Source organism: Armigeres subalbatus, chromosome 1, assembly GCF_024139115.2.
Source record: "Armigeres subalbatus isolate Guangzhou_Male chromosome 1, GZ_Asu_2, whole genome shotgun sequence".
NCBI lineage: Eukaryota > Metazoa > Arthropoda > Insecta > Diptera > Culicidae > Armigeres > Armigeres subalbatus.
In genome coordinates, this window is record NC_085139.1 from 294,345,601 (window position 1) to 294,357,825 (window position 12,225).

A 12,225-nucleotide genomic window follows, 5' to 3' on the forward strand; every position below is an offset into this window, starting at 1 on the left:
AAATTGGGATACACAATAGGTTGAAACGCAACGGGTAATGCGAAAATGTGATCATGAAAACGAAATATGATGCATTAACAGCTACCTACATTAAACAATCGAAAACCAAGATTTGTATCTCCAAAATCACGAGATGATAAGTTAGAATAAGGAGTCGAATGATAGGAACAATAAAAATAACACGTAGTACCTTCCCAAGTCACCTAAAGCCTAAAACACAAAGCTTAATCACGTTTCAAACATCTCCGTTGGTTATCGATATCTTTTGCTACAACTGCTAAAAACGTTTTTCCGAGGAAAGGACGTCATCAGCAGAGCCCTCAATTCCCTCAGAGTCCTTTCCTCCGAGTTCCGCACCACCCCAATCCTCGTTTACTCACCGCTATCATGTAGAGCTGCGCTATCCGATACTCCTCTACCGTCAGCGGTAGCGGTATCCGATACTCCTTTATCAGCATGGTGAAGCTTTCCCTTTTTAGTTCTGCTCGGTGCCCAAAGCAAAGACGCGAATATACACACACCCACAGTCACTCACTGCGCCCCCCCACACGGGTGGAGGCGGATACTGTGTCCTGCTCGTGTCTCCCTTGATAACACCCACGCTTTGGCGGTTCTCGCCCCCGACAACGACGACGCTGACACAGTTTGTGTCAATTGATAGCAACACTTTGCCACTCTCTGTGGTTGAGCTTTTTTGCATCAGATGGTCCGATAGTGGTAGAAGGGTGTTTGGCTTCCACGGCGCTTGGCGTCGGACGGATAAATTTTCACTTCTGGTGCCTGCGGAAAGTAACTGCAGGTAGTGTAAGGATCCCAGTAGGACCATCCGGAACAAGTGCCGTAGCTGCTGTCATGGTTGCTGGGTGTGTTACGGTCAGACCCACTATGTCCCTTAATATCGGCTTGGATGTTTGCTTAGCCGCTGATGACGACGGTTGTGATGATGATGACGATGATGATGATCGCTCTTAATTGGGACCATTTTCTCTGGTTCGGAAGCACCGTCTGTCGTCACACCTGAGGACAGAAATAGACACAAACAAAACAAAAAACGTTTTAAAGATAGCCGGCTATGTGAACGATAAGCGCATAAAAAGGGTGAATAGTGGGTGGAACGGATTTTGCTACCTATGTTCAAGAATATCCATTCAGCTGTAGCGATATACGCCGGTTACCCTTTTAGCACTGGAGCAATTTTAAGATAAATTTAGATTATTTTACAACGGATCTTTGGGGCAGTGCCATGTTCTTTTGTGGCAAAGGGCGGATAACTGTTGGGAAAATTTCTATATCCGTGGTAAATGCTTCTATTTTTATAGCATTTATATCCCAACCCAACACTTTAAGCACATATTTGGATGATCAGATGCTGAAAAGCACATACCGACGATTAGATAATGTACCTACTGTTGATGTTAGTTGTTTTTGAAAACATTAGCAACATCGAAGGCCTGCATATAATTCTATCTTCTAAACTACGTCCATTAGCCAACTAAAGCGTGCATTCGAACACTGCAGCCAGAAAGCAAACAGCAAAATTTGGCAAACATTTTCAAATTAGTAATTGTTTATCCAAACAAATCGTTTTCCCGCGTCGCGGTATGTTTTTGCTACCATTGCATTGGCTGCTCGCCGAGTGATTTAGGGCGAGGGAAATACAAGACAGCTGCCTGTGTCGAATGATTTCCCTCACAATACGAGAACGATAAGTACCGATGGCTACCGTCATGCGAAGGCAAATTGATCACGTCTCAAGCGATTTCGTTTTTTTTGGAAATGCGAGATACAAATATTCACAGGTTAAATTAGTACTACACCACACAAATCTATCGAACCGTGGAATATTTGGAAATTTGAAATTTATTCTTGTGGAAATTTATTCTATACATTAATGATAGCAACCGATGACTTTATTGTGCATTTTTGATGATTTTCATGTGCAAATAAGTACTGTGGAATTAAGAATCTCAAAGTTAAAAAATCTCATAGATAACAAACAATTTATCATAGGGTAACAGTTCCGATATTCGTGGGTGTTCCTATAGTTGCGGTAGTACGGTATGTAGGGAATTTACAAATTAAGCGCAGTAACCCACATCACCAATCAATTAGTCGACCTGTCATAACACGATGGAAACAAAAATAACATTGGAATCTCATTTAAACTGGTAAAATAGCTTTAAAATACTTTATTTTTTCTTTCCCTTGCACCAATAGTTGCGGTAGTGTTCCAATAGTTGCGAATCCCGTATAAAACCTATGGGATTCGCAACTATAGGAACGCGAATAACAAAATACCGCAACTATTGGAACACTGTACCAATAATTGAAGGATTGATTTTAGGTAACAATAAAGGATTTTGATGAAGTCAGGGCATGTTTCGAATAAAATAGAGATAATGAGCTTTCAAATGCACTATCAAGGTAAGGGAAATGAAGTATGGATTAGGTGTTATGGAGAAATTTGTGTTCCTCCACTATTGGGTCTTTTGCCCTATCACAATTTATATTTATTATTTCCATCAAAAGATATTTTAGTTACTAAAACTAAAATATCTTTTTTTCCATCTGACAACTTGGTGTCTTGGTCTTAATGTAATTATTAGGGGGAGGTGGGGAGACTCGATCCCACCTGTTTCACCGAGAATCATAGTAGTTTTATTTTTCTAGCGTATTTTTCAATATAGACAAATGATTGTTATGTGGTGAGATATTTTTTGAATTGGCAAGCGTATTTATTTCGTTAGGACGGTTTGTGTGTTTTGACCCTCCTAAAGATTTTTCCATGGCCACGCAAAATTTGAACAACTGCTTCTAACAATGATAATATTCGATACGCCATTGGTAGCACCGCAACCGCTGCACTTGGCACGGTGCCCCCGGATCAGAGAAACAACTGGTATGACGGCGAATGTGAGCAGTTAGTGGAAAAGAAAAATGCAGCATGGGCGAGAATGCTGCAACACAGCGCGAGAGCGAACGAGGCACGATATAAACAGGCTCGGAACAGACAAAACTCGATTTTCCGGAGGAAAAAGCGCCAGCAGGAAGATCGAGACCGTGAAGAGACGGAGCAACTGTACCGCGCTAATAACACACGAAAGTTCTATGAGAAGTTAAACCGTTCACGTAAGGGCCACGTGCCACAGCCTGATATGTGTAAGGACATAAACGGGAACCTTCTTACGAACGAGCGTGAGGTGATCCAAAGGTGGCGGCAGCACTACGAAAAACACCTGAATGGCGATGTGGCAGACGAAGATGGCGGTATGGTGATGGACCTGGGAGAACGCGCGCAGGACATAATTTTACCGGCTCCGGATCTCCAGGAAATCCAGGAGGAGATTAGCCGGCTACCAGCCGGCAAAAAAAGCGACGATGGATCAGGTGATGTGCGTACTTCGAGTTTCAGGGGCATTCTCGAGTCTCTGCAAGGTGTCTGCTATTCAACATCGCTTTGGAAGGGGTAATACGAAGAACAGGGATTAACACGAGTGGTACAATTTTCAATAAGTCCGTCCAGCTATTTGGCTTCGCTGACGACATAGATATTATGGCACGTAACTTTGAGAAGATGGAGGAAGCCTACATCAGACTGAAGAGAGAAGCCAAGCGGATCGGACTAGTCATCAACACGTCGAAGACGAAGTACATGATAGGAAGGTGTTCGAGAGAAGACAATGTGAGCCACCCACCTCGAGTTTGCATCGGTGGTGACGAAATCGAGGTGGTAGAAGAATTTGTGTACTTGGGCTCACTAGTGACTGCCGAAAATGATACCAGCAGAGAAATTCGGAGACGTATACTGCCGTCATACGCATATTACTCCCATTACATGGGACAGTTATGTGTATAACGGCAGTATAGTGACTGGAAATCGTACATACTTTGGACTGCGCTAGACGCTCCGATCGAATACCAAACTGACCGCCACCGTACCAAACTGACAATCTACAAAACGTTCATTAGACCGGTAGTCCTCTACGGACACGAGACCTGGACGATGCTCGTGGAGGACCAACGCGCACTTGGAGTTTTGGAAAGGAAAGTGCTGCGTGCCATCTATGGTGGGGTGCAGATGGCGGCGAGGCGGCGAATGAATCACGACTTGCATGAGCTGCTAGGAGAACCATCCATCGTTCACACCGCGAAAATCGGATGACTGCGGTGGGCCGGGCACGTAGCCAGAATGTCGGACAGTAACCCGGTGAAAATGGTTCTCGTCAACGATCCGACGGGCACAAGGAGGCGAGGTGCGCAGCGGGCAAGGTGGATCGATCAGGTGGAAGATGAGTTGCGGACCCTCCGCAGACTGCGCGGTTGGCGACGTGTAGCCATGGATCGAGCCGAATTGAGAAGATTCTTATATACCGCACAGGCCACTTCGGCCTTAGTCTGAATAGATAAATAATTCTAACAATGATCAAATGCCTTCATTTTTTCACAGCACAAAGTAATGAATATGCCAAATGATCTGTACTGATAAAAATGTCAAATTTTCATTTCATTTATTTAGCTAACATCTAAACAGGTAACACTGAATCAACAATTCGACGCCACAATGCACGGTTCGAGGCCGCATCTCTCCATCCTCGGATACGCCCCACGCTCGCCAAGTCGTTCTGCACCTGGTCTGCCCATCTCGCTCGCTGCGCTCCACGCCGTCTCGTACCTGCCGGATCGGAAGCGAACACCATCTTTGCAGGATTGCTGTCCGGCATTCTTGCAACATGTCCTGCCCATCGTACCCTTCCGGCTTTAGCTACCTTCTGGATACTGGGTTCGCCGTAGAGTTGGGCGAGCTCATGGAAAAATGTCAAATTGTTGCCTTCATATGGGGACACTTGATCCCTCATTAATCACTCATAATAAAAATCGGCAAAAAATACGAAAAAATATAAATTTGTGCTCAGGTGGCTTTTTTTGTAGATATGACATATTTGTTCGAGGTTCTACCAAAACACACCAAGCGCCAACAAAAAATCACTTATTTTTAAGCCCAAGCTTTCGTTTAGTCGATTTAATTGATCGCAAATCGCATCGAATATACCCCAACCCCATAACTGAGGATATCATACATCAAATTTGCATATGAATTGATATGAAATTATTCCGGTTTTTCTTGTGCGAACAAAATATTACAAGTCAGTCAAAAAGCCGCTTGGTGCGGTTTGGCTGAACCCCGACCATTTGACGAAGGGTTGGCTAAAAGATATTTAGTTGCCAGATAGAGATTGTCTCTGTCGTCGCTGTCCGGAACATCTTTTGCTGGTGAGGATAGGGGATCTAAATTTCAATGAAGGAAAAACACATACGATTTGACAGTTAGGTATCACACATGTTTCGAACAGCAGAACAAAGGGAACCGAAGCGACAATCTTTGTCTGGTAACTAAAATATACATTGCGTACATATCATAGAAAGGGGATCTCCCCAAATAATAAGATTGCATGCATTTTCGAATTCCATAACAAGATTCATTCATGAATACTCTCAGCAAGTCGGAAAATCTGTGTATTTTCGACCAAAAATATTTGAAAAATCGAAGAGCATTTTTCTACTTTTATCAAAGCAAGTTCTTTGAGAGGAATCAAATTGCCCCGAATATTTGAAAATTCGATTTTTTACAGCACTCCAAAAAATCGACTGTGTATCAATAACAATAACATTTTAAAGACTGTCACGCATAAGTAAAGTTAAACTATATATTTCTTCCCCTAGAAGTAGTACTGGGAGGTAGTTCCTGGGGGAAACGATGGTGGAGCCCAAGGGAGTTTAGTCGGTATTACCGGTATGGTCGAGTCCGACACTCCAGTACACTTCCGTGTGGTAGTTTGGCAACTTCAATGCACGTGTACTGGGTTAGTGTGTAAATGCATTCTCCTTGTAAAAAAAAAAAAAACTATATATTTCTTGGAGAGAATGTGCAGAATCCGCGAATGTTTATTTATTTTTGGCTGTGATTCATCGGAAAAAAGAAAAGGGGATCAAGTCTCCCCAGTCTCCCCTACTGATGTTAATATTAATAATGAATTTAATAATTGAGTCATCCTCAAGCATCCTGTTTAAAAGATTCAGTTGATGTATTCAAATTGAATAGATGATAAGCTTCACGGAATGTTCTGCACACAGAATTCGGGTCATTTGCTCCATAGCTTGTGTTCCTCGTGGATAATTGTATCATTTGTCGAGTCCGCAAAACACGCTCGAGATCATAGTTTTTTGCACATCTGTGTAAAACAAGTTGAAATGCATAATCAGTAGCGGTGCCCTTCGCAATCGATACTATTTAAAATAAATTTATCATAAAGTATACTGCCCATGATCGCATATTTGTAACAATCGACAAAAGTAGGCATGGGAGAAATTGAACGATATAGTTTGTGATATGCAGTAGTATGGAAATTTAATTCATTTTCAAAAAAAATATCCGAGAATTTCACAAACACTTTTTGCATTTTTGTTCAAGGAATATGGCACACCAGTAAGATAATTTTCCAGAGTTACAGTTATGCAGTCTCCAGTAAGCCTTGCGTGCAAAGGCGTAGGATCGCCAATCCGGAGACGGCGAGTTCGATTCTCGATCCGGTCCAGGATGTTTTCGGGTGGGAAACATTCTTGACTCCCTGGGCATAGTGAATCCATTGTACTTGCCATCATATACCAACATCAGGGTTGTTACGGAGTTCCCAAATTTTTTTCCGCGCGACATCCGCGCCGACTTAAATCAAATCCGCGCCATTTCCGCGCGACAAGAAATCAATTCTGCGCCAAATCCGCGCGACCCAGAACTGACTTTTCAAATATACGTGAAATATAAATTTTGGTTACCACAATTAACTAAGCATAATCTCATTTATTTAAATTTGTATCAAAGAAACAAAAAATTTAAAAATCAGCAGAGACTTCTTCGGGCATTTTGTAGAATAATTAACACAAACTCCAGCAAATATTAGTCCGGAATTTGTGCGAAAAGTCCTTCTTCAATTCTAGTGCCAAGTTTGTCTAGGAGTTCATGAAGGAAATTTCGCCAATTTACATTTTTAACACCAATTTTTTCGTAATTTTCCTGCAAGAATTCCTGTGTCGTCTTTTACTGGAACCATTTGGGCAGCACCCCCTTTTCCCGTTAGCAACGTTTATTACTCGAGCGCATTACAACCGAATTACTTGTTTTTTAGCACATGGTTAGTTTCTGTCGGTATCTAATGATGTACAAACAATCAAGCCATTTGGTTGGAACGCGGTCGAGTTATTAACGTTGCGGACGGGAATAAGGGGTGCTGCCCAAATGGTCCCGCTCCCTATCTGCAAAAAATCATCATTCGTGCACACATTTATTCCGGAAATTTCTACGGTGAGTACTCCAACTGCTCTTGGAACTTCTGCAGAAGACGTTCCAAAATTGTCTACATCTGTTAAAATTCCTCCGGATATTCTTGCAAAAGTTTTTTCCTGGGAAATTAAGCGTAGATTCATTCGGGAATACTCGCAAAAAAAACCTATTGAACATTTTCAGGGACAACATGTGAAAATTCCTTCAATAATTCCTGCGGAGATCGCTTTGGTCATGGTCATGCAGGAATTAATTGGTGACTTATTGCGGACAAATTCTCGGAAAATCTTTCTAGACGCAATTTTTGAGGATTGCTTAAAGAAATTCCTTTGATCATCCTGTAGAGATTTCTGAGAAAATCGCAACGTAAATTTTTGCGGAAGTTTCTCTCAGAATCTGTAAAAAAAATCTTCCGGAAATACATTCGGAACTTCCTTCATGAATTCCTGTGGAAATCGCTTTGGAAATTTCTGCAGACATTCTTTGGTGAGATGGCATTGCAGCGGATTTTTTACAATAAGAATTTCCGCGGAAATTGCTCAACAAAGTTTCTTTATATATTTTTTTTGTTTTAAAATGCTGCAGAAATCCCTTTTAGGCTGCGTAAATATATTCATTAAATTCCTTATTGTGAAAATTCTTCAGGAGGTTTCGTTATGTTTCGGTGAGTATTCCTGCGAAATAACCATCGGAATTTTCTGAAAATATCGCAAAAAAATGCTCCTAGAATTACTGCGTTTTTTTTTCCAGAAATACCTTTTGAAAACTACATTTTTATGTTTGCACGAATTTCTGCTGAAGTACTTATTTAAATTAGGCATCTACATCAAATTAAGGAACATTTTTGTTGTTATTCGTTTTAATGATTGTATTCATTAAAAAGCAAGCAATATAAAATGTCCAACACTATATGAAAATTCCTGACGAAAAAACATTCGAAAAATGAAATGATATATCATGCTACGTGGTTCCTTTGAAGATAATGAATCAGAGACTGACACATATCTTGGGTGTTCATGTCCTTCAACAGACATGTTTTGTATGCGCCATGCTTTAGAATGGTTCAAAAATGACAAGTGGCACCCCTCTCCTCATAACATTTGTTTAATGAATGCTCAAGAATGTAATCATGGCGTTTGATAAGGGCTTGTAAATATCCGAAAAATAACGTGAGTAATTTTCTTTAAACGAAAATTTTGTTCTCAACGACAATTGCTATCGAAAAAAAAGCCCATCTAGATTGACATAAAACTAATCTTCAAATAAATTTTTACCTAAAACTAAATCTGCGCCAAATCCGCGCTAAGCCCTAAAATCGTTATGTAAATCCGCGCCAAATCCGCGAAAACCGCGAAATCCGCGTAGTCGTAACAACCCTGCAACATGAGAAATCGAACTTCGATCCGCAGAGTGAGAGCCTATCTCGTTAGCCACTCGAGTATTTCCACTTCTTGAAAGAGAACAGATCCAGATAGAACAAGTTAAGCGTTCTGGGGATTTAACTACTCTCTAGCAGACTAAACGATAGCTTAAAGGTTCCCCCAAACACACGCGACGTGACAGTCGCGACGCGATTCTATCGCTTGGCGACAGCGATTCTGTCGTCGTTGGTATGGAAGCGTAAATAGAACATTGCCTGCAGCGACCCAACGATAGAATCGCGGCGACTAGTTGTCGCCGTCGCGGCGATGAAATCGCTTAGGTCTGGGGGAGCCTTAACACGGAATCTCTTCCAATACGGGACTGTTGGAGATTGAGTTTGCTGAAAGCATCACAGATTTCTTGTCGGAATAGACAACAAACAAAGAGTTACAGTGATGAAAAGCAGCGCAATGAAAGCTAAGTAGCAACAAATGTTTTCATATGTGCAGGGTATCCATTTTGGTTGATGCTTATACCTAAGTAAAATTGATACCAGCTGCGGTTTGAATGAAATGCAATGAAGTTTGTTTTGATTTGTTTTGACAGCCACGTGCTGGCTCATCAAGGTTTCTGGTAGAATCATGTAAAATTAAGAGAAACTGAATTGAAATTTTAATTATTTTATCGTTTCCATCACAGAACATAAAATTATGTGCTGGTACACATTCTGTTACCGAATTTTACATTCGATTATGAATTCCGTCGCGTCTAATTTTCATAATATTTTACTGTGTAGCTATTTGGAGGCATTTCATGAGCCTAAATTAAAATCAGTAGGGCAGTATGGCCCCCGAACCAGTCCTTTATCATAACAACTTACGAAAAATGTCTCTCACGGTATGCTGCATATCGTGAGTGTATACACAGAGGATAAGCGTGGGATTTTCCCATTTTGTTTTGAGTTTAATCTCTGGGTCGACTGTTCCAATCATATTTTGAAATAGTTTCCCACGGAAATTCGGAGTAGCTTCTCACAGAAATGCAGATGAATTTCCCGCATGCATTCGGATTTAATTCCCACTGATATTCTCACGTAATTTTAAATGAATTCTTCACGGAAACTCGGATAAATTATCCAAGGCAGTTAGAAGAATTTCTCATGAAAAAAACTCATCCATCCTAACTCATCTATTTCCCAAGGAAATTCTGAAACATTTCTTATGGAAATTCAAATGTAAATTTTACATAATTTAGGGGCAGCAGGGACTAAAGGGTGTACGGAATTAAATTTCATTACTCAGAATTACTCGCCAAAAATAAGTCTATTAACAGATTGTCACGAAATTTTCAGGGACGGAATTACAATATGTAGGCTTGATATATTGTGTATCCGGAATAAATTTATACCGCTTTTTATACCGAAGTTGGATTTTTCTCCAGATACAGGCAACTTTCCAAACTTCGGAAATAGTGCGCTGGATTCGCCTAAAGATGCGCTAAACAACGCATCAACTAGTTTGACAGATAAAACTTCGGAAGAAAGTTCGGTTCGGAAGTCCCGACTTCCGAATTCTAACTTGGTGCTACGCCGACAATATGCATAACCTGGGAGGGAGCTCCAGATACTACACACGAACTAACAATACCATTAAACGTCCAGACGCACGAAAATTATCGACGAGCAAAATATACCAAAGCAAGCGTCACACGGACTGACCAATTTTTGTTTTGCGTGTCATCGATGTTTTCGTTGATTTCATTGAAGCCGGTGCGTGACTTTCTCAAGTTTCATATAACGTTCCGAGTGCGGGAATTTGAAATATGAAGTGTTTCGTGAAACTCTCCCTCCCGGAATATTGAATTAAGAAGTGTCCGGAACATAGTCGTTTTTCGCTTCCCTATGGAGGGAATCACAAAATGCAGCGGATTAAATTCAGTATAAATAAAATACGAATCTCTTGTCAGCATCTATCTCTATCTATCTATCATTCAAAGTCATTTATATAAAATTTAATAATTTGGTCGATATTTTTTCACACTAATTTATTCCTAATAATGATATAAATTTCAATGAATCGTTATCTAAATTCTCGTAAAGTATGATATCAATGCAATGATATATTTTGGCAAATAATTTCATGAATGATCACCACTACACCTTTATCCCTTTTTGTTCATAGAATCATCGGTATTTTGGCGTTTGTTTATCTCCGTTATCGACATTAGCTTTTTGATTATGAAGGGATAGCCTTGTCGTCATGAAGAACCATTTCACAAGGACATTGCCGGTAATTGATGTTTTGGGGTAAGGAAAATAATTCCCCTACATATTAATTATGTTTGAATGAAAATTATATGGGATAGAATGTTAATGCAATTTATTTAGCTATTATCAATCAAAACTACATTGTGGTCTAATGATTAAGATGAGGTTCTCTGAGCAAAGGTTCTACATTATTCTTTCTTCTAGGTTCGATAAACTAACGAGCCTGGATTAAAAATAAAGAGACGCAATACTCCTACCTTTAACAACCTTGTGCTCGATTTGAACAACCGATTTGACAGCAAATACGCTGTTCCAATTTTGACACTTCATCTCTTTGTTATGAGTGCAGCATCTTTACGATAAACGATTAAGCAAATAAATAAATAAATAAATAAAAATTTGCATAAAAGAGAGTTATCTTTTTATCGATGTTCCTCAGAAGAACCTAAATTAAAGTTTTTATCAAAAATTCTGACATATCGATCAAGTATAACGGTGAAAAATCATATCGTTTTAACCGTTTTAACGGTATCGATATTTTAGAAAAGATCCTTTGCAATTTTTGAGTAATTTAAAATTCTTCATGAAATGACATCTATCGCTATCGATGGGTCATAAGAAAATTTTTAAAATTGGATTTGAAGAATTTTGAAGAAATGGTTGGCAAGGATTGATTATTCATGTTGGCAAATGTGTTTTTGTTTTCTTTTGCATTTCGAAGTAGCTTCCCAAGTAACCAAAAGTTCCTTTAAGAGTACGTTTGGCGCTTAAGCAGCTCAGTGAAGCTGATTAAGCGAAAAACGTACTCTTAAAGGAACTTTTGGTTACTTGGGTTGTTTCATAACGGGTGGGAAAAGACGGAAGTTGCAAAGCGAAATCTCTCTTCCATTTTTGCACCATATATGCCAGATTCGGACGACGAACACGAAAATTACGAAAAATAATTTACTGTAGCTGCGGATTGGATTGACTTTGAAGAACGTGAAACGAGCGATGCAGATAATGAATTAATAAGCGATAAGCAAAGGGAATCATTGCAAGAAGACGTATCCTAGACGTCTCCTTTTCTCTTTACAATGGACATCATTTTCAAACGAGTTTCACAGTTTTCACAGTTCACAGGCATTTTTTTGTTCAACAATCGTCGTTTCAAATATAGATTGATAATGTTCAATATAATTTTCTGCTTTTTATAGTTTTCAAGCAAATGATCAGTATCGATACTCCCCATTTATTGAAAATTCTCAGCTAGGTCTGCAGT

At 39.9% G+C, this 12,225-nt stretch overlaps 1 protein-coding gene across 3 annotated transcripts in view; it reads right to left on the reverse strand.

Annotated features, from left to right (window-relative positions):
* LOC134207740 (protein retinal degeneration B) overlaps positions 1 to 12,225 on the reverse strand; it is a 264,455-nt gene that overhangs the window by 81,460 nt on the left and 170,770 nt on the right. For all 3 annotated transcript variants that reach the window (XM_062683601.1, XM_062683600.1, XM_062683602.1), the window contains exon 2: positions 381 to 1,017. In XM_062683601.1, coding sequence (XP_062539585.1) covers positions 381 to 458 — 78 coding nt within the window. In that variant the 5' untranslated portion in view covers positions 459 to 1,017. The remainder of the gene's footprint in view (positions 1 to 380; positions 1,018 to 12,225) is intronic.